Raw genomic sequence first — 21,521 nt, forward strand, 5'->3', positions numbered from 1 at the left:
GTGATTCACCTTTAAATATATCCTATAGCTAGCTAGAAGTATCGACCTCTCAAATTTGTAAGGAACTAATTAAACTGCTGCTCTCCTCTCAGTTGCTCCACCTCCTGAACTCACCTCCACAAACTAAAGCAAGCCATGAACATTGAGAAAACAAATTCCCCAGATGAGGCAACTATGTCAAAGAAACCTCCCAGGAACAAATATGCCATAGCTTCCGCTCTTCTTGCCTCCATGACCTCCATCCTATCAGGCTATGGTTAGTCTCCTCAAAAATAAAAGCTCATTTTCATTTTCTCTATTAATTATAAGTTATATAAATTATGTTACCATTCCGGTTCCAAGGAGGAATTGGCTACCTAAGCGACCTATAAAAACGGAGTGCATATGCCTTGCAGTACCACAGGAAACAGAATGAAGTCTATCTAAGCCATGAGAAATTCAGGGTTATTTGAAATATAGAGAATCCACCTTAAATTTTGTGCAAACTTACATTAAATAACTTGAATCTAATCTGATTGTGTCAGTTACTTGCCTGATTAAATGAAACTAATTAATAATTTTGTTTTTCTTTTCAAAATAAAATTAACAGAACAAAATTATATTGTAAAAAAAAAAGTTAATGTGTAATTCAACTACAAATAAAAAAAAAGTATTATTATAACTTTTTAATGTAACTCGGTCATTTCTTATCCAAAAAATTTGTGTAAAGAAACTTAGGCCTTAACGTTATTAAATAGCTAATAAGTTATTTTCTAACTTTTTAATGTTCCTCATCACTTTCCAGATGTTGCAGTGATGAGTGGAGCTCAGATATACATTCAGAAGAACCTCCATATTAGTGATACTCAGATCGAGATTTTAGCCGGAATCATCAACCTTTACTCGTTGGTAGGATCCTTGGCAGCCGGCAGGACATCTGACTTGATAGGAAGGCGATATACCATGGTCCTAGCAGCTGCCATCTTTTTTGTCGGTGCTCTTCTAATGGGCATTGCCCCCAATTATGCTATTCTCATGCTCGGTCGTTTTGTGGCAGGAGTAGGCGTCGGCTATGCCCTAACGATCGCTCCAGTTTATACTGCTGAGGTGTCACCAGCATCCCTCCGTGGCTGTCTTACCTCCTTCCCAGAAGTTTTCATTAACTCCGGCATACTACTAGGTTATGTTGCTAATTTTGCATTTGCCAAGCTTCCTATCAACCTAAATTGGAGGTTGATGTTTCTTGCTGGGGCAATACCACCTGTGTTTCTGGCTGCTGGTGTGCTTGCTATGCCAGAATCACCACGCTGGCTTGTCATGCAAGGCCAACTCGACGAGGCCAAGCGTGTGCTGTTCAAAACCTCAGATTCAACTGAGGAGGCTGAACAACGGCTACTCGACATTAAACATACTCTAGGTATACCAGATGACTGCACGGATGATAAATCAGTTCCCATGCTAAAACGGAGCAGTGGAGAAGGAGTCTGGAAAGAACTGTTACGTCCAACACCATCAGTTCGGCGAATTCTCATCGCAGCTCTTGGTTTACAGTTCTTCCAACAGGCATCAGGCATTGACTCGGTGGTCTTGTACAGTCCCAGAGTATTTGAGAAAGCAGGGATCAAGTCCGATAACAACTCACTCGGCGCTACAGTCGCTGTAGGTTTCTGCAAAACAGCGTTTGTTCTCGTATCCGTATTCTTCGTTGACCGGGTTGGACGACGAGCCCTCTTACTTGCCAGTTCAGCTGGAATGATCATCTCACTCCTCACACTTGGATCCAGCTTGGCAATTATCGACCATTACCCCCACAAGAAATGGGCAGGGGCGCTTAGCATTACAATGGTCCTAACTTTTGCGGCTTCTTTTGCTATTGGTTATGGGCCACTCGCCTGGGTTTACAGCTCAGAGATATTGCCTCTGAGGCTCCGGGCTCAGGGGGCAAGCATGGGGACTGCAGTGAATAGAATCACGAGCGGGCTGATCGTAATGACTTTCATATCGCTGTACAAAGCAATCACCATAGCCGGGAGTTTTTATCTATATGCTGGTGTTGCTACTCTAGGGGCCATATTTATCTATTTTTTTCTTCCTGAGACGAGGGGAAGGAATTTGGAGGACATGGAAGTGTTGTTTAAAAAAGTTGCCGATGAGAATGTAGTCAAGCAAAATGAAGAGGTTGCATCAGTATTGGTCGGAAATGGAATGGAGAAGAGAGAGGCAGGAGAGTTAGATGTTGCTGCTAAGTGATAGCGAGTTGCTGGCTGTTTTAAAATCATAAGAATTATAAGGTCTGTTAGATAAGTTATACTGGTATCCAATATGTATGTTATATATTGAAATTACTGTGATAATCTTCTCTTATGATCATAAGATTTCATATTAACTAATTTCCATTGGAGGTCAAGTAAGTTTTACAAGATTAAATTCAGAAGTTTTTATTTTAATCCTCAGTTAGAATAACTGATAAAGATACATTTGAGAATTTTTTGATCACCTGTACTAAAATTGGAGGAGTTTGAAAAGTAATGATAGTATGATACTGATATTGAGATTGTAATGTAGATAGATGAGCAGAAAATGAATTTCTTTATTTCATTTCTTCATTTGCTCTGTTACACCTCCCTGTATTTATAACTATAAGGGAGCTTTAATTCATAACAAACTATCTAACCACTAACTAATTCTGTTTTAGGGTCCTAATTACAACTGTTTGACTGAGTCAAACTTTGACTGCTGACTTATCTAATAGTTTGTCTTCTTGTAAAAAAATCTATTCCCCAATTTCAGACCTCAAATTTTTCCACATGCTTGGACAAGTTGTATCATTTTTCTACAACAATTCCAAAAGTTTCCGGAGCTGTCCTTATCAGATTTTTTTTGACAGAACAAAGTGAGCACATATGACCCATCAATCATTGCATTTTATGTTTTTGATTCACCTTTAAATATGACCTATAGCTAGCTAGAAAGTATAGACCTCTCAAACTTGTAAGGAACTAATTAAACTGCTGCCTCCTCTCAGTTGCCCCACCTCTTGGAATCACATCCACAAACTAAAGCAAGCCATGAACATTGAGAAAACAAATTCCCCAGCTGAGGCAACTATGTCGAAGAAACCTACCAGGAACAAATATGCCATAGCTTGCGCTCTTCTTGCCTCCATGACCTGCGTCCTATCAGGCTATGGTTAGTCTCCTCAAAAATAAACACTCACTTTCATTTTCTCTCTTAATTATAAGTTATATATATAAATTATGTTACCGTTCCGGTTCCAAGGAGGAATTGGCTATCTAAGCGGCCTACAAAAGCGGAGTGCGTATCCTTTGCATACTTGCAGTACCACAGGAAACATATAATGAAGTCTAGCTAAGCCATGAGAAATTCAGGGTTATTTGAAATTAATATAGAGAATCCACTTTAAAATTCGTGCAAACTTACATTAAATAACTTGAATCTAATCTGATTGTGTCAGTGACCTGCCTGATTTAAATACACAAAAGTACAGATAATAAGGAATAGTTTAGGCAGATTCTTGGACCGTGATGAGATTGTATCCTTCTTGAACCCGTTTATTGATTATTTTTTTGTCAATTCAAGTTTACTAAACAATAAGTGACATTCCCAATTAAATATTTTGTTTCGACTCGTCTGGTCTCCTCTTGATTAATTATACATTATTTTAGTCGTCATGACAACCCCCCCCCCCCCCCCCCCCCCCCAAACAGAAGTACGTGCGTAGTTCTAATAGTCCTCTGTATTCATGTATTAAATGAAACTAATAATCTGTGTTTTTTGCTTTCAAAAATCAAATTAACATAATAAAATTATATTGTAAAAATATAGTTAATGTGTAATTCGACTACAAATAAAAAAAGTATTGTTATAACTTTTTAATGTAATTAGGTCATTTCTTATCCAAAAATTTGTGTAAAGAAATTTAGGCCTTAACGTTGTAAAATAGATGCCTGGACTCAAACAGGAACTCACTCTCACAACAAAAAAGAAGGGTTCGTTGGGACGAAATATGAATAGCAGGCACATGGGCACTGTGGAGAGAGAGAAACAGAAGGTTCTTCTCTAATAAACATAAAACGTTGGAACAGCTGATAAGTAACACAGCTTTGGAGATAGAGAAATGGCTAGATAATGGCTAAATTAGTTAACATAATGACTCCCTGTACAGAGAATGAGATGTTACGGAGAGGGAAGTATATGTAATTATATTTGTAATTAAATTTTTTTTTTATCAATATATCTGTTAACGGTACTTCCCTTAACCTTCAAAAAAAAAAAATTTGTAAAATAGCTAATAAGTTATTTTCTAACTTGTTAATGTTCCTCAACATTTTCCAGATGTCGCAGTGATGAGTGGAGCTCAGATATACATTCAAAAGAACCTCCATATTAGTGATACTCAGATCGAGATTTTAGCCGGAATCATCAACCTTTTCTCGTTGGTAGGATCTTTGGCAGCCGGAAGGACATCTGACTGGATTGGAAGGAGATATACCATGGTCCTAGCAGCTGCCATCTTTTTTGTCGGTGCTCTTCTAATGGGCATTGCCCCCAATTATGCTATTCTCATGCTCGGTCGTTTTGTGGCAGGAGTAGGCGTCGGCTATGCCCTAACGATCGCTCCAGTTTATACTGCTGAGGTGTCACCAGCATCCCTCCGTGGCTGTCTTACCTCCTTCATGGAAGTTTTCGCTAACTCCGGCATACTACTCGGTTATGTTGCTAATTTTGCATTTGCGAAGCTTCCTATCAACCTAAATTGGAGGTTGATGTTTCTTGCCGGTGCAATACCACCTGTGTTTCTGGCTGCTGGTGTGCTTGCTATGCCAGAATCACCACGTTGGCTTGTCATGCAAGGCCGACTCGACGAGGCCAAGCGTGTGCTGTTGAAAACCTCAGATTCAACTGAGGAGGCTGAACAACGGCTACTCGACATTAAACATACTCTAGGTATACCAGATGACTGTACGGATGATAAATCAGTTCCCATGCTAAAACGGAGCAGAGGAGAAGGAGTCTGGAAAGAACTGTTAATACATCCAACACCATCAGTTAGGCGAATTCTCATCGCAGCTCTTGGTTTACAGTTCTTCCAACAGGCATCAGGCATTGACTCGGTGGTCTTGTACAGTCCGAGAGTGTTTGAGAAAGCAGGGATCAAGTCCGATAACAACTCACTCGGTGCTACAGTCGCTGTAGGTTTCTGCAAAACAGCGTTTATTCTCGTAGCTGTATTCTTTGTCGACCGGGTCGGACGACGGCCCCTCTTACTTGCCAGTTCAGCTGGAATGATCATCTCGCTCCTCACACTTGGATCCAGCTTGACAATTATCGACCATTACCCACACAAGAAATGGGCAGGGGCGCTTAGCATTACAATGGTGCTAACTTTTGTGGCTTCTTTTGCTATTGGTTATGGGCCACTCGCCTGGGTTTACAGCTCGGAGATATTGCCTCTGAGGCTCCGGGCTCAGGGGGCAAGCATGGGGACCGCGGTGAATAGAATCACGAGCGGGGTGATCACAATGACTTTCATATCACTGTACAAAGCAATCACCATAGCCGGGAGTTTTTTTCTATATGCTGGTGTTGCTACGGTAGGGGTCATATTTGTCTATTTTTTTCTTCCTGAGACGAGGGGAAGGAGTTTGGAGGACATGGAAGTGTTGTTTAAAAAAGTTGCCGATGAGAATGTAGTCAAGCAAAATAAAGAGGTTGCATCAGTATTCGTAGGAAATGAAATGGATCAGAAGAGAGAGTCAGGAGAGTTAGATGTTGCTGCCAAGGGATAGCAAGTTGTTAGCTCCATGTTTCAAAAATGATGAGAATTGTGCGGTCTTTTTAGTAGTACCGGTACTTGTATCCAAATTATTATGATATTCAATGTATCATATATAGGAATGTATCATACAGGTGTTAGCTTGAGGTGTTTCTCTCGATTTCACATGTCAAGTTGTAATTTACATATGGGAACAAAATGTAGTACAAGAAAAACAAATTAAGTAGTGGTACACTGGTACTACTTAAATATATATAACAGTTCTAAATTTGAGTCTAAGTTTGAAATTATATCTCTTTTTCAATATTTTTATTTTTAAAAGTTATTTTCTCTCCATTCTCTTGATTTTTTTTGACATATATCAGTTCCGGATTCGAAACCGCCTCGTATCCGAACCGGACCCGATAATCTATAAACAAGTTATAGATATTTATCTACCCGGAACTGAAAAACTGGACTCAAAATATCTATAGGTAGATAGGTATCCGGATCCGGACCCGACCCAAATTGAAACAGATAAGTATATGGATTGAAATTCGGACCCGAGCACTTTTAGGGTATAGGTCTAAATATAATAGTATCCGAACCCGACCTGACCTGATAGCACCTCTAGATATGACAAACTTATCGAAATAGGAATAAAGGAAATGAGCGTATGTGTATTTTTTGTTTAAATCACCAATTTTCATGAATTAATGATAGGAATAACTTTGTTGGTAGTACAAACAAACAAAAAAGGTTGATACAATTTTGTGAGGCTAATGGAAAATTCACTCGAGATAACTGTCAACAAGCTATCTTGAAATGCTAATTACATTAATAGATGAATTGATCATTTCTAATATATATAGTTTAGTGCGTGCATGCTCAATTTATTCATTTTACTTGTTACATATTCGTACTTGGGATAATTTGATATATACCAACAAAAAAAAAAGTAAAATTACATATTTACCATCCAAATTTCTACAATTACGTATTTACCATCTAAACATTTAATTACTCACATATTTACTCAATTAATCATAAAATAAAATTAATTAAGTTTAATATTATATAAAAAATAATTAATAAGTTATTTAGTCTCTTCTCCTTCTTTATCTCTTCCACTTCTACGCATAGATTTTCCTCCCATCGTATTTTGTTACTAGCTCAGTTAAAAATAGAGTAGGTCTTTTAGCTAATGGGAACTCAAAGGATCCTTTCATTCTTGATGATTTTCGGTGCCCAATTTCATTGGAGTTAATGAAAGATCCTGTTATTGTTTCCACTTGACAGGTTCATTTCAGAATATTTTTTTCTAAAAAAAGAAAGAAATGGTGCTGAGTTAATCCTTAATTAATTATAGTTTTAAAAATATTTAACATAATTAATATGAATTTTAGATATATTTGATATATAATAAAGTTATATTGGATAAATATGTGAGTTATTAGATTTTTAGATAATAAATGCGTAATTATAGAAATTTGGATGGTAAATATGTAATTCAAATTACAGCTTTTGAGTGGTATATATGAAATTGTTAGGTTAATGGGCCCTGGTTCAACTCACCCTCACCCGCGGGATAGGTCTCCACAATAATTTCTCTTTGTTTGTTTTTCATTTTTATATTTTCATAACTTCCATTTTGTACTTTTTGTGCTTTCTCCTTGATTTCTTTTTACATAGTTTGTTGAAAGAAGGGAAGCTTCAACCTTTGATTTGACACTTGACAAATTACCAGACAACAATAAGGTATGTATTTATTTTATTTTATTTTAGTACTATTGTAAATCTCAATTTCCAGAATGTGGAAGTAGGATTGCTGTTTTAATATTCAGACTTATCAGCCAAGGAGCTGTAGATTGTGCATTTTTTCTACAAATTTTAGTTTATCAGCAAACCACTACTGACATATTCGACACACACACACGTCCATGGAGATGGATGAAAATTGACTTGGTTTCAGTGCACTAGATCAAACAACTCAACACAGTTTATGAAACAATTCAACCTGTTTATATATTAATAAGAAAGAATAATTACAAAAGTTTTTTGTAGCATAAAGTTCTCCCACACTATTTACATCTAATGGAGAAACTTAGTGCCAATCCTAAGTTGATTTCTTTTTTATTCCTTTTTCTTTGTTGAACCTCAATAGACAATTGAAAAATATAAATTTCATGGTAGAATTGTTAGAGGATTGCAAGGAATCTGTATCACCCCAGGTATATGAGGTGCAAGTGTTAGATTCAGACTGTTCTTTTAACTTGGCACAATTTAAAGTTCTCCCACACTATTTACATCTAATAGACAATTGAGTTTGGTTCGTCTGGAATTAATCTGGACCGTCTATTATTTTAAATTGCACCTCAGGTACCTGGGGAACACGAACTCGATTGCAAGAACATTGGTACATCCTCTTGAGTTTTTGGATTGCTAGAAAAATAGCAAGGTTATTTGAAAATTGGAAGCTTAATTCTGAACGAATTGGTATGCAGTTTGTCATATTGTCATAAATTTCTATTTTGTACTTCCATAAAGTTCCCGTACACATTTTCCATAAAGTTACTGTTCACATTTTCCTTTAATCTGTTAAGTAAGAATTTTTTAGTTTTCAAATTTTCCAGCTTAAATCTGGTGCTTCCAGTTTTACATCTGTTTCAATTTTTTCTGTAATTAAATCTGGTACTTACAGATTTAAGGAACTGTTTAGCTTACTTCTATTTTGTAATCTATTTAGTAAGAATTTTCATGCAAATTTGGTTTACTTCAATATCTGCAAATTTTTGGTTTACTTCCTGTTTACTTCTATTATTATGGTTAGCTTTACGAATAGTATGGTCAATTGATATCTGAATTCCATATGAAGGCCTAATTTTATTTTGAATATAAATAATTTACAGTTTATCAGTAAAAAAATATTATGGTCAGCTTTACTACCAATTCTTCAATGCTCGTTTGTGTATAATAGTTGTCCTTATTGATAACTTATCAATATTTTATTAAACTATGTAATTTATGTTGACAAGTGAGTATTGAGGCACGAGATAAGTTGCATTTGGAAGGCTTTTTTTCACATTAGATGTTGTGTTCACATCTTGAACTTGGTAGTACGAGATGAGTTGAACAAAATTGGTAATTCAATTAGATATATACTCACTGGATGGTCTTTGTGCACAGATGTCACAACAAGAAAACTCAACCCATCGCATGCTTGAATTGATATTTCATTACAAAAAGGCCTTGAGAGATTCCAATTTTCAGTGGCTTCCTGATGAGACTGAATGAGAAAAGGTGAAAAAGGTTTGCAAATTGCTTGAGGTTTTAGTGAGACCACAACTTTATTTTAAGACCGACCAGTGACTAGTGAGTATCTTTAATTGAATCTAAGATGAGAGGATTCAAATGTCTCTATTTTTTGTGTCTTCATCATGCTTTTATTTTTAAAAACTTGAATAACTCAAAGTTTAAAACTAAAACATCAAAATAAAACCGTTAGATGTGATCTATGTTATTTTCTCTATATGCCCATAAAAAAATATCACATTTTAATTTTGCTTTTATGTGAATCAATGTGTTAAAAAATCAACGTCTAAGATGACAACCAAAACAAAGTTGAAATGTCATAATTTTTAACAAAATGAAGGCATGATACAGACACAAAAAATGAAGGCATTTGAACCTGAAAGATTATCTTCCAAATTTAAAAGCTGCCTCTGCGATTTCCTAAGGTATTTTACCTCTTCTCTAATCTTGCAAAGACAACTTTCAATTTTGTTAATCCCATCTTGTACAAGCACATTATCTAATGTGAAAATAAAAACTTATCCCGTGCCTCAAAACTCAACTTTAAAATGCCTGCTGCCTTAATATTATTAGATGCATTATTTAATGACAGGGAGGGTTAAAATGCTTTCATTTTTTGAGCCTCCATCATACCTTCATTTTTAAAAAAATTAATAATTCAAAATTTAAAACTTAAAAGTTAAAATAAAATCATTGGATATAATCTATATTATTTTATTTATGCATGTGTAAAAAATTATGATATTTCAACTTTGTTTTGGCTGTTATCAAGAGCTTGTAAAAACGTACTAATGTGGATCTTTTATGATTGATTCACATAAAAACAAAATCGAAATGTGATATTTTTTTATGGGTACATAGAGAAAATAACATAAATCACATTTAACGGTTTTATTTTGATATTTATGATTTAAATTTTGATTTATTAATGCTTGTAAAAATGGAGGTATGGTGGAGGCACCAAAAATGAAGGCATTTGAACCGTCCTCTTTAATGAGATAGTTTCAACTTTATTTTAAACAACCCACTTCATTAGTGATTTTGCAATTGCATCAGCAATAACTTCACCATCGTGTGGCTGTGAAAGCTCATTAAAGCTAATAATTCAGCTTTTGAGTTCCATTTGCATCCATGTAATGTTTTGTCAAACAAATGTAACCAATGGTTTGATTTGAAATCCAACAGTGATATGCAAGAAAGCTCCTATTAACATTCTTCCAAATGTTTTTAATCTTAATTTTTTTTCATGAATATATTAAACCATTGATATTCTACAAACATAAACGGCAACTCATGAACTACAATCATCTTAGCAAGGAACTCTCTATTCTTTGCATGGTTACTTCCCACCCCTCACAAAAATTCAAGTTCTCCACCTCATTTTTAAAAATAAATCTGCTGTTATTCTAAGGGAGAAATAACATGAAGGAAATAAGCTGTTATTCTAAGGGAATAACATGAACCTGTTATTTCGATCCTAACCGTTCAAAACTTCAAATTTCTATATGTGTGAATCTTAACAAAAAAAACCTTTTTCATGCACCAATCTCAACAGAGATCAACGGTTGAGATCAGAATAACAGGTTTCTGTTATTCCTTTTAACAGCTAGTTTATTTCTCTCATTTTCACCCTCCTAACTTTCAAAAATAGATACAAAATCTGAAGTTTTACCTTTTGATCTCTTGATTCCGGGAGAAATATTGATGCGTTAGAACTTAGAAGTATAAATTTAAATTTATACAAATTAAGTGTGAATCCAATAAATGCTCTCTTGATTCTGCGACAAATGTTGATGCGTTAGAACTTAGAATTGTATAAATTTAAATTTATACAAATTAAGTTTGAATCCAATAAAATAAAGGTAAATTATATACAAATTGATAGATCATATTAAGCGTAGATTACGTATAAATTTTATTTTATATATTGAATAAAGGTTGTATCATTGTTTTTTAGAAAATAAGATATATACTGCAGATCTTAACAAATAATAACTTGAGGAAACCCACACACATTTTTTTTTTTTTTTGAGGGAAAACATGGGTCGATCAATGCCCATATTCCATTAAATAAGTTGTTCAGTTAACAGAGAGATGTAACTCCAAATGAGAATTTAAGAAAGATAAATGCTCAAAACAGTTGAACTCGTTTAACAAGTAATACAAATACAAATACAAAGTTAAATATTAAAAAAGAAGCACCAAAAGGGCACTTGGGATGTCCAGTACCAGTACTGGTACGACTTTTATAATTTTCAGAGGGAGATCAGTGCCAATTATTTATGTATCTCAGCCGTCTTGTCTATCTCTTTGAAAAGTCGCGAGCATCGCTCCCTCCACAAAACAAAATAAGTGATGAGTAGGATTGACCTGGTTTTGAGCTGTAGGATCGCAGGTCTCTGTGATTCTAATCTCAACCGTTCATATATTTTGAGATCCGTACACAAAAACTATCTTCTTTTACGATTCATACATTGTAATAAATGAAGGGTTGAAATTGGAATCGCAGGACCCTGTGATCCTGTAGGATCGTAGCAGATTTGCTTCCGCACGTACTCCGTAATGTCATCTTTGTCGGCCTCACATTTATTGGTAACTGAACAACTTAAAACGGATTGGACCGTCCAATCCGTTTTTAAATATGTACGCTCCACCTTAATATTAGTATATATTCGCATCAATTTTTGTGCACACAGATCTTAAAATAAATCGAACGGTTATGGAGCCCATTAGATTGGGTCCCATAGACATCAAACCTACTACTTTCTCAAAATTGACAACATTCGGTGCTTCTATGATGTAAACCTTGCCTCGATTTGTAGCGCTTGTTGTATATATGATGAGACAATAATCTACATTTTGCTCGTGATTGGCCACCAGAAAAAAATCCTAATTAGAGGACAATGGGCACCAATTTTGACATCAACAATTAGCTTTAAAAACCTTTAATAAATTACAAGTAATATATATGTGGTACTAATTATATTATTATATTTTGCATTAATAGCAACAATCCGTTGTAGTCTAGCTGGTTAGGATACTCGGCTCTCACCCGAGAGACCCGGGTTCGAGTCCCGGCAACGGAAAATTTTTTTTTTTTTTTTTTTTTTTTTTTTGACAACTTGATTAAAATAGCTGGTAATTTTGACAATGTTGCCCTCCATATTATTTTTTTTCCGAAAGAACTCTCCATACGAATAGCATAACTCCTAAAATCTTGTTGAGAACTTGAAAATGGGCAATAAATTGTGCAATCGTTTTCTGGCATTGATCCCTGACTGAGACCATCAAAATGACAGTGTTTTTGGAGATATCCAAACCGAAAACTGAATATTAACAACGTGTAATGCATCCTAAACTCGAGTTTTAGTTGCGAGGCTAGTTACAAAGTTAATGTTATTCCCCCCCCCAAAAAAAAAAAAACACACTTAGCAAATACATTCAACGAAGTTAACTGAGCACATGACATATTTACAAAATAGAAAGAGCAGATTGTTTTTATTTATTTATTTTTTCAAAAGTGCAAACATCCACCCTTATGAACTTATCCATTAACAGAACAATCCTCCTTTTGCATATATACACTCTATTTACCTCATTTTACAAACTAACCTCTTCAGAGAGCTTACACAATCTAAATGACTGGAAATTTAAATTTTACTAGAATTAACTAGGATTGCGCACTCATTGTTCTTGGATTGACACAAATTAACATTTCGGCATGGACAAATAGGTCATTTACCACAAAGAAATCATCCATTTTGTGAATTAATAGCATCCTGTTGTTTTGACCCAAGCTTAACTATGTCTTCAACCAGAACTTTCCCATCTGTTACAAGGAATCAAATTAGTGAAATCTATTACATGTATGTAAAAACATCACATCAAAGTTTCCTATTTTATTATTTTTTAGTTAAAAATGTATGCACTTTTGTCTTTGGAGAGGTTAGCAATTATTTCTTGCACACCTTCCTTATCCAAGTTCTCTTTAAAGTATACAGCTGCAGCTGCCAGTTTTTCTGATGTCACTTTCCCGTCACGATCTCTGTTGAAAATATAATTAACGAGACATTGGAAAACAGTGGAGTCCATTTTCAAAGCATCAAATAATCCTCACTACCTTCTTGCCCTGAGTTAGCTTTTAGAGTACCAAATTAAATATGAACCAATATTATTCCCAACTAATTCAGAGAAAATTTGTTGATTCAAGAAATACAAATAAAAATTGAACCAATTATATATGGATTTACTTGTCATGTAGTTGCTCCTGGCTGCCAATAATGGCATCTAAATCGTCAATTTCCTTCTCAAGTTCTTCAAGCAAGCAGTCCACCTAAAGTATGCACCAAATAAGAAAGAAAACCATTACAAAATAGAGAATAGAAGCTAGAGTGTAAGTTTCTGGTTGATTACAGATCCCCCAAGACACCTAACAGTATGAAAGAAAAATTTCTTGTGAAGAACATTTTGCATCTGAAACAATAAATAATAAAATATTCAATTGTTAACCTGAATTGGCGACATAATCTGGTATATTACCTTTTCTGCAAGTTCTGACAAGGGCTTGTATCCAAGAGCGCCCCTTGCTTTTTTATAAGCTTCTTTTGCCTCATGTACACTTCTAGCTGGACCCTTTTTACCAAGCATCAAGTTGTATCCTTCTATCTGCAACATAAAATGTACCTTGATTTGATTTCTGACAGCATCCGCAAGAGTGATGGGATTCAGGGATTGTGTATCAGTATAACTTCCAGTTTACATGAACCAGTCATGGCAACCTTGTACCTTGCTGGTTATGTGCATTACACATTAGTTGGTACTTGGTACCAGATTCAATTAATATTTACCTCTTTATTGACTAAACTGAGTAATTCCTCTCGCTCTTTGCTGACAGACTGCAAAAGAAAAAAAACAAATAAGATCTTGCTCTAATGTACTAACAATATCAAAGAAATGTCTACATCAAGTAAATAAAAAGAAATGAGTTCTTGCTCTTACTGATGCAGAAGCCAGAAGAGAAAGTGCGCAGCTAATTTTGCAAAAGTCCACCTGTTTTTATTCCATTTTACTTCTCACATGTTCCTTGGCTTTTTGAGCAGCTAATGACCTTCCCCTCTCTTCCTCCTGAACATGAAAGGATGAAGAATTATGATATGCATAAAATCTGCAATAGAAGCCCCCAATTGTTTCTAACCCTTGCAAACGTCACTTTACATCGCTCAAATTTGCGACTTAGTCCCTGCTCTATAATATATTATGTTATACGGAAATACCAATCATACATCCGAATACTATTAAATGGAAACATTTCCCCAAATTTTGACCCATCCACCAGATAATCTTCATTTATGTCCAAGGAAAAATTAAAATATACTGCTTTGATAAGGTAATCAGCCTTGAATTCACTAGAAATTAAGCAGATTACTTCCAATAAGGTTTTCAGCAGGATAACAGAATAATAGGGTTATTTTATCAGCTTTATTGACTTCACCTTTCAATAGGTTCAGTAGATAAAAAACTGTACATATTTGGTTTATCATAAAATACCGTGCAACACATAGGGGGTGTTTTCGGCAAGACAATAAATTATGGGAGATCACAAAACCTTGATAAGTGCTTCCTTCATTTCAAGGAATTCCAGTTTCCTCCTCCTCTCAGAATCAGAAGGCAGGACAGTACCAAGTGTACTGACCACTGAATCAGGTAGAGAAGAAATTGCACCTCTTAGAGCCTCCACACAACTCACCTTGTCAGAAACAGCAAATGGCCTAACAAGATGTGCATTTACTAAAGTGTTTAACAATATATGTTGGTTTGATTGGAGTGAATAATTTATGCACCTTAAATTTCATGTATTTTCAACTGGACACCAAACATTTTCATATTTGCAATTAACAATAGTATATTTTCTGGGCTTGAATTTTTCAGATCAACCCAACAATTGCTTCTATGTGTTTGTGGAACTTTAATTTTCAACATATAAACCAATTAATTTTTCATATCAACCCAACAATTGCTTCTATGTGTTTGTGGAACTTTAATTTTCAACATATAAACCAATTTCTTTTATAAACAGAATATAAACAACCTCGCTTATTTTGGGGTAAGCAAGCACAGAAAAAACCTCTCCTGGTCTCATTAATCAGTAAAGTTTGTTTCTTTTTCTGTGAAAATCTGCATTAACAATGGGTCAGTTGGAACCTAGAAACATGACAAATTCTGGGTTTAGTTGGAAATATGTAACATTGGGAACAATTCGATAAAAGAAAACACAAAACAGAAGGACAACAGCTGTAGAAGTTTCATACCTAGAAAGTATAAGCAGAGATATTGGCACAGCATGATTTAGAGACAAATCCAGCCAGCCCTGAAGCTGAATGAAATTATAAAGGCATAAAATCCAAAGACATAACTGATTAAAATGTACATAAATATTACTCAAGCAAAATGAACCTTAAGCAACATCTGCTTTTTCGATAACAATCCAAGATAGCCACGGCATCTGCATGCTTGCTCGAGTTCATAATCAGAAAGCGATTTGATGCCTTTTCGCCAAATTAATATGTCATCATCTTTTAGCCTATAAAAAAGAATTAATTATGTAATTCAATCATATGATACAATGAAAGATGCTTTACTGGGTCAATGTACTAGCAAGTAAGACTCACATTTCATCATCTGACATAATATGCTGGATTCCCATAATGTTACACGTACTCAATAACCTTGGTCTGCAGAATATAATATAAGAATTATATTATATGGCCTGTGTTTTATTCTCCATCCTCTTCTGAAAGGTTTTTTTTACTGATACCCAGGTTATCCTTTTTCATGTTGACATTGAGACAGATAGTGAAGAAATAACAAAAGCTATTTGAGCAATAATAAAAATGGATCGAGAATTTTTATGCCGAAAATAAGGTGTTGAGATTTATTATATTTTCAATATTTCAGATTTTGAGAAGGTCATTTTGGTAAAAAAAAAATTATAGAGAACTCTAAAGACTTGGACGTAAGTTGTCGATCTTATCAAATCAAAACAAAACCTAGCCGTTATTTTTTTTTCTCTCTTTCTCTCCCGTCAACCAGCGAACTTCCGCCAGCAGCCCGCCAACTCCGCCCGCCACCGCCTGAGCGCCGCTCGCCGGATAGCTAGCCCCGCTGAACACTGGCCGAGCTCCGCCCTGGCCGTCACAGATCGGGTCTGCTCAGACCGCTGAGGTCCGCCCCGTCAGATCTGCCGCTGGCTCCGCCCGCCTAGCCTTCCGCCAGCCTCCGCCCTTCTCAGTTGTCCCTTCCGCCGGCCTCTAGCTCCACCCTAGCCTCCTCTTCCACCGACCAGCAGATCCTCTCCTCTTTCCAGCCGAAACCTACCCGTTTTTTCCTCTTTCTCTATTCTAGGTCAGCCGGCCTCAAGGTAAGGTTGATTCTTGTTGAGTGATTTGGCCGGTGTGGCCCCACGATACTCGAGTATTGGATTTGAATCGAGATTTGATCGAGTTTTGAGTTCGAATCTTAATACGATATATTAAGATCGGGTCAAGAGGGAGAGATGTGGAGCTAGATTGGGTCAAGAACTCGAATTTGTAAGAGTGATTTAGACTTAGATCGATACGTGAGGTGTAGATCTGAGTCGGATCAATGTCGAAAGAGGTGAAAGAGAGGAATCCGTTTGCTGAGGCCTGCGCGAAGCTGACTGTTGAGGAGTTAACTGCCATGATACGACAATTTGCCATGTGCCAAGCTCCTGTAGCTCCTGTTGAGCTGACACAGCAGAGATTGGATCTTCCACCTATTGATATGAAACTCGATGGACCAGCTTCATATCTAAGCTGGTCACGTCGAGTGAGGTACACTCTAGAAGGAAATAATCTAGAAGGGTACTTGACTGGGGAGAAGGCAGAGCCAACTGAGGGTGCACCGGGGAGAGATGAGTGGAAGTCCACTCACATGCAGGTGTACATCTGGCTCCTGAGGTCATTGCCTTCGTCTATTGCGTCCATAGTGGATGGCATGGAGAAGGTAAAGGATGTCTGGGCGAAGCTAAAGAGGATCTATGCTGGGACTGAGAGCCACATGAGAGTGTTCCAGATTCATCAAGAGATAAACGCCGTGGTGCAGGGTGATAGATCTATTCAGGAGTACTCCTTAGATCTACAGAGGTTGTGGGCAGATCTTGATCACTTCTCACAGGTGTCGAGCTGTAGTGATCAGAGCTGCAAGAATGGAGAGTTTATTGCACAGATGAGGACCATGCAGTTCTTGGCTCATCTGAACCCGGCCTTTGATCAGATGAGATCAATTATGCTAGCCCAGACAAAGATCCCTTCATTGGATGAGGCCATTGCTGTGATGATGCAGGAGGAGAGTCGCATGAAGTTACATGCTGAGCCCAATGGACCTCCAGGTGCGCGATCAGCTTTGGCCACCTCGAGCTTAGGTATGACAGGTGTCCAGAGGAAGACTCGCAGGTGCTACAACTGCGGGGAAATAGGTCATCTGATCAAGGCTTGCTCTAAGCCACCAAAGGAGAGAGATGTAGGTGGTAGGGGGCAGTCTGGAAACCGTGGACACGGCCGTGGGGGACGAAGAGGTGGAAATCGGACAAATCTGATGATTGCAGAGGAAGAGGAAGAAGTTGGTGTGGAGTTTTTAGAGGAGGATCTCACGATCATGGATGCAGCCTCACAGATACTCAGGACTAGATCACCAGATTGGATAGTTGATTCTAGTGCATCTCGCCATGTGACTGGTTTTGCTAGAGAGTTTTCTTCCTATCCTCATCTAGCAATCTCAGCGAACATCCAGACAACCGATGGTACGGCCCAACCCGTAATTGGTAAGGATACGGTAAAATGTACCAACACTTTGACTCTGTGTAATATTTTGCATGTTTATTTTCATGTGAATCTCTTATTCATAATTGTCATTATATCACAACTAAAATGTGTCGTTTTGTTTGATATTTCCAAGGTAATCTTTCAAGAGAAGGGGACGGGCAAGGTACTTGGGACTGGCACATGGCATAGTGGCATGTGGTACATGGATAGGGATGGTATGGACTCGACCCTCTCATCCATTATAGAGAGAGCTGGAGGAGTTGAGATGAGTGTGGATGACTTACTGCTGCTCTATCATAGGCTCTTAGGTCATTTTTCATTTCATGTTTTGAGTAGGTTGTATCCTCCTTTGTTTGGAAAAACCAATAAGGAAAAACTGGTGTGTGATACGTGTGAGTTAAACAAGCATACCAGGAGCTCTTATGCTAGCTCTGGTAGTAGGAGTTCTTGTGTTTTTTATTTGATTTACTATGATGTATGAGGACTTTGTCTCACAATTGTGAATGGATTTAGATATTTTGTCTCACAACTGCTGTACTTGGTAAAAAAAACAAAAGTGATGTACTTGCTTCAAATTAATAGAAAAACTATATATCAACTATGTACATAATGAGAGACAAAAAAAAATTAGGACAATGTTACATTGTTTCACATATTCCTAACAATCACCTTTTTGTTGAAGTGAACAAAAATTGAATAAAATTAAGCAAATGGCATGTTTAATTGCTAGCTTTCCAGTTCTATAAAAAAAAAAAACTATTTAGTAATATCCCCTCTTCTTTAAGAATAATTTGGTCAATATTTATTTCCTGCCTTGGCGTCTATAAGTAAACCACAATATGTCCATTAACGTGGGCAATTTATGAAATGTGGGGTGCAATTTTCATATACGATCTGATCAAGCATTATAATGAAAAAGAACCCTTATAAATTACAACGGACCTTGCTCATAAATTTATCAAGGTCTTCCGCTGTCTTTTTAATCTCACTACTCTGTGTTCTTCCAATTTCTATCTCCATTTCTTTGATGGTTTCTTGTAGTAACTTTGTATACTCCATTCTCGCTTTTAGTTTTCTTTTCAAGTTTTCCTACATTTAATTCAGCAGAAAGCAATAAAAACATCATGCAGTAATACATAAAAATTGCAAATGGCTCAGTAACTCAAAGTGGTGAGATACAAAAATGACTTCCTATGGATCAAAAGAAGACAACAATAGCATGAACAATTAAAGTAATCAGGAAACAATTAAAAAAAGAATAAATTTTGATGTATGAACCTTCAAAACCTTAAAGCACCATGTCTACAATCCTGGAATCTGAGGGAAGCTCCATATAACCTGGTGCAGAGGGGAACCAGGCCACTCCATGAATTGGAACATTGCACCTTTGGCCATTAAATTTTGTAATTGTTATTCGACCTAGAAGTTCTACAAACAAAGTTCTGTAAAAATTAACCTTATTTTGCACCTCCCCCTTGAAAGTCGAAGGAATCATGTTTGGAAACACTTTCAGTAGAATTGGGATCAAGAACTCCATGAAAGGAACTACTATAAAGACCGAGAAAGGAACGAGCTTGAGTATGTCAGATGTGGTTCGAGTCAGTTGTCTCTGTTCTCTTCTAGAAATTTCTTTTCCATTGATAAGTTTTAATAATAGTTTTGATGATATTTTTGTGTCTGTCCATAGTAGCTTTGTACCATGCCAGTAATGCCTCACAGCCGACATGAAGTTCCCCTTCCAATGGTGAAAATTGATGCCCAATTTCTCTCTGTCAACACAAAATGAAAAACCAAAACAATCAAGAGTCATGCACGTGATACTGAATGCTTGAGTTCAAATTTGGAGGGACCAAAAAGAAAAATGTAATTCTCCTCATGATCAGAGTTCCGACCTATTAGTGTATTCAGAACTTTTTAGAGGATCAATCTGCAAATGTTTTTTATCAGCCTTCTCTTTAGCTTGCTGATCTATCTTTTCTTTTCTGTCCTCTTCTGATTTAATCTGCATCTTATCCTCCATTGAATGTGAAAGTTCTCTAATACTTGATGGTAGAAACTTGCCGAGTTTCATGAACATAAAATGGCCTTCAACTGCAAATCCGTTTACAACGATAGAGGAGGTTGCGTTTCTAGTGCAATAGGGGCTGATATATGAAGCTATCTGATCATTAATTTGACGACAAAGATGTATTTTTCCTCGGATTAGTGCTCTTGAACCCATTATTTTTTTTGTGTGAAAATTATGTAAAAAAAAAAGTCTTAGAACTACAATAGAAAGGTTAACACATTTTAGGGCATGGAATCTTTAGTGCGTACTTATGTTGATTGGAGACAAAATGGAGAGAGGAAATGTTATGTGAAGGAAGAAAGAGCGCGCCATTTCAGCGGCGTGGTTTAACTGAATTCGTATCCTCTGTGTTAACTCAAAAGGAAATCTTTTGAGTTAATCAATCTCAATCGTCAAATCTGTTTTAAGATTCGTGCGAACAAGATTTGCACTAATTTTGAAAGGCCCCCAATTTTTTATAAGCAAAGTCGGATTGACTCCGTTTAAAATCAGACGGTTTAAAATCAGACGGTTGAGATTCTCAAAAGATTCCCTTGTGAGTTAATGCAGAGGATACGCATTCGGTTTAACTGAAGTAGCTGTTGATTCGTATTTTGTGAGTTCTGCTCGGTGCGCGGAAGGGCTTTAGAGATTCGAAGGCACGAATATTAACATAATTGGACAGTCGGAAGTTGTTTTGAACGGTTCTACTACCTAATGCTCTTGCTGTTCGGATGTTCGATTAGAATTCGGATTAATTGGATCTAAGATAGAATGCACGGGGTGTTTTACTTTGTGTGAATTCTAATCAGACGGTCTAATTTTAAACAGAAATATTTTATTATCTCAAGTGATATGAATTCATGTGGTACTGTTGTGCATTAGAGAATTTTAAATAACAATTTATTATTCAGTCTCTGTAATTACGGCTTTTGTTGTATATTTTCTAACAATTAGATTACTTTTCAATTTTATTTTATATATATTAATAATTTGAAAAATATCATAACCTTTTACATGTATATATAATAAATAATATATATCATATTTAACAGTTTCATTTTAACATTCAAATTATTGAGAAAAGAAACGGCAAAAATGTTACATATTTCATATTTGTTCATATTTTTTTTTAATTATTGTTTTCCCCATTACACTTTAGTTTGGGGAGTAATAAAATATAAAATTTCAAAGGTTATATAAAGTTATATAAACTTTATAATTTAATCTTTTATTATATATTTAATCAAACAATAAATATTTATTAAAAATATTCCCCTTTTTCATATATTTTCTATGCACCATCCAAACAAGACATTAAAGAACACTCCTTTGATTTCTTTTTGGTGGATTTCTGTTTATCCTTTTTTCGAAATAAAATAGTATTGTTTGGTTGGAGAAAAATTAATAACATCAAAAAATTATTTTTTGAGAAAGTAAGGAGTCCGGCTAGTATGACATCAGTGTCATATGACACAAACTACAAAATTGATTGGATAGACTTCAAACGACTAATTCAAACCGTTCAAACCAATTTACTTTATGAGTGATGCATTTACATGCAATT

General features: G+C 36.0%; 6 protein-coding genes and 1 non-coding gene across 9 annotated transcripts in view; 5 read left to right on the top strand and 2 right to left on the bottom strand.

Moving 5' to 3' along the window:
* The first annotated feature begins 28 nt into the window (after positions 1-28).
* LOC144575350 (polyol transporter 5-like) lies at positions 29-2,386 on the top strand. Its single transcript, XM_078325444.1, has 2 exons — positions 29-256; positions 785-2,386. The coding sequence occupies exons 1-2, from the start codon at positions 136-138 to the stop codon at positions 2,227-2,229; spliced, it is 1,566 nt and encodes a 521-aa protein (XP_078181570.1). The 5' UTR covers positions 29-135; the 3' UTR covers positions 2,230-2,386.
* A 536-nt stretch (positions 2,387-2,922) lies between these two features.
* On the top strand, positions 2,923-6,066 carry LOC144575349 (polyol transporter 5-like). Its single transcript, XM_078325443.1, has 2 exons — positions 2,923-3,168; positions 4,336-6,066. The coding sequence occupies exons 1-2, from the start codon at positions 3,048-3,050 to the stop codon at positions 5,787-5,789; spliced, it is 1,575 nt and encodes a 524-aa protein (XP_078181569.1). The 5' UTR covers positions 2,923-3,047; the 3' UTR covers positions 5,790-6,066.
* Positions 3,710-21,521, top strand: part of LOC144575352 (2-alkenal reductase (NADP(+)-dependent)-like) — a 74,298-nt gene continuing 56,486 nt past the window's right edge. Inside the window, exon 1 of the mRNA XM_078325448.1 lies at positions 3,710-3,720. The gene's annotated coding sequence lies outside the window, so the exon portion shown is untranslated. The remainder of the gene's footprint in view (positions 3,721-21,521) is intronic.
* Positions 12,081-12,153, top strand: TRNAE-CUC (transfer RNA glutamic acid (anticodon CUC)). Its single transcript has one exon. It is a non-coding gene; the product is annotated as a tRNA-Glu (tRNA).
* On the bottom strand, positions 12,591-15,770 carry LOC144575445 (uncharacterized). The gene is made up of 10 exons (XM_078325595.1): positions 15,736-15,770; positions 15,521-15,647; positions 15,376-15,440; positions 14,673-14,835; positions 14,144-14,191; positions 13,915-13,962; positions 13,607-13,732; positions 13,318-13,400; positions 12,997-13,112; positions 12,591-12,896 (listed from the first exon to the last, which is right to left on the bottom strand). Exons 1-10 carry the CDS (start codon positions 15,768-15,770, stop codon positions 12,820-12,822), a joined length of 888 nt encoding a protein of 295 aa, XP_078181721.1. The 3' UTR covers positions 12,591-12,819.
* On the top strand, positions 15,851-18,436 carry LOC144575718 (uncharacterized). 3 transcript variants are annotated; one of them, XM_078325959.1, is made up of 3 exons: positions 15,851-17,260; positions 17,312-17,924; positions 18,041-18,436. In XM_078325959.1, exons 1-3 carry the CDS (start codon positions 16,709-16,711, stop codon positions 18,094-18,096), a joined length of 1,221 nt encoding a protein of 406 aa, XP_078182085.1. In that variant the 5' UTR covers positions 15,851-16,708; the 3' UTR covers positions 18,097-18,436. The 3 variants fall into 3 exon arrangements, with proteins under 3 accessions (XP_078182085.1, XP_078182083.1, XP_078182084.1); XM_078325957.1 differs by having other exon boundaries at positions 15,851-17,924; XM_078325958.1 differs by having other exon boundaries at positions 15,851-17,906.
* LOC144575719 (uncharacterized) lies at positions 18,766-20,136 on the bottom strand. The gene is made up of 3 exons (XM_078325960.1): positions 19,800-20,136; positions 19,364-19,676; positions 18,766-18,996 (listed from the first exon to the last, which is right to left on the bottom strand). Exons 1-3 carry the CDS (start codon positions 20,126-20,128, stop codon positions 18,832-18,834), a joined length of 807 nt encoding a protein of 268 aa, XP_078182086.1. The 5' UTR covers positions 20,129-20,136; the 3' UTR covers positions 18,766-18,831.

Source organism: Carex rostrata, chromosome 24 (genome assembly GCF_964058835.1).
Source record: "Carex rostrata chromosome 24, lpCarRost1.2, whole genome shotgun sequence".
NCBI classification, from domain to species: Eukaryota; Viridiplantae; Streptophyta; class Magnoliopsida; order Poales; family Cyperaceae; genus Carex; species Carex rostrata.

Excerpts from the sequence above, each read along its gene's own strand:
- LOC144575718 (XM_078325957.1), top strand. The coding sequence starts at position 16,709 with ATGTCGAAAGAGGTGAAAGAGAGGAATCCGTTTGCTGAGGCCTGCGCG. Across the intron at positions 17,925-18,040 it reads TGGTAAGGATACGGTAAAAT|GTAATCTTTCAAGAGAAGGG; the intron begins GTACCAACACTT and ends GATATTTCCAAG.
- LOC144575350 (XM_078325444.1), top strand. The coding sequence starts at position 136 with ATGAACATTGAGAAAACAAATTCCCCAGATGAGGCAACTATGTCAAAG. Across the intron at positions 257-784 it reads CTCCATCCTATCAGGCTATG|ATGTTGCAGTGATGAGTGGA; the intron begins GTTAGTCTCCTC and ends ATCACTTTCCAG.
- LOC144575349 (XM_078325443.1), top strand. The coding sequence starts at position 3,048 with ATGAACATTGAGAAAACAAATTCCCCAGCTGAGGCAACTATGTCGAAG. Across the intron at positions 3,169-4,335 it reads CTGCGTCCTATCAGGCTATG|ATGTCGCAGTGATGAGTGGA; the intron begins GTTAGTCTCCTC and ends AACATTTTCCAG.
- LOC144575445 (XM_078325595.1), bottom strand. The coding sequence starts at position 15,770 with ATGGGAATCCAGCATATTATGTCAGATGATGAAAT. Across the intron at positions 15,648-15,735 it reads ATTATGTCAGATGATGAAAT|GCTAAAAGATGATGACATAT; the intron begins GTGAGTCTTACT and ends TCTTTTTTATAG. Across the intron at positions 13,401-13,606 it reads TGTCAGAACTTGCAGAAAAG|GTGGACTGCTTGCTTGAAGA; the intron begins GTAATATACCAG and ends TGCATACTTTAG.
- LOC144575719 (XM_078325960.1), bottom strand. The coding sequence starts at position 20,128 with ATGGGTTCAAGAGCACTAATCCGAGGAAAAATACATCTTTGTCGTCAA. Across the intron at positions 19,677-19,799 it reads AGTTCTGAATACACTAATAG|AGAGAAATTGGGCATCAATT; the intron begins GTCGGAACTCTG and ends TTGTGTTGACAG. Across the intron at positions 18,997-19,363 it reads AGGGGGAGGTGCAAAATAAG|GAAAACTTGAAAAGAAAACT; the intron begins GTTAATTTTTAC and ends AATTAAATGTAG.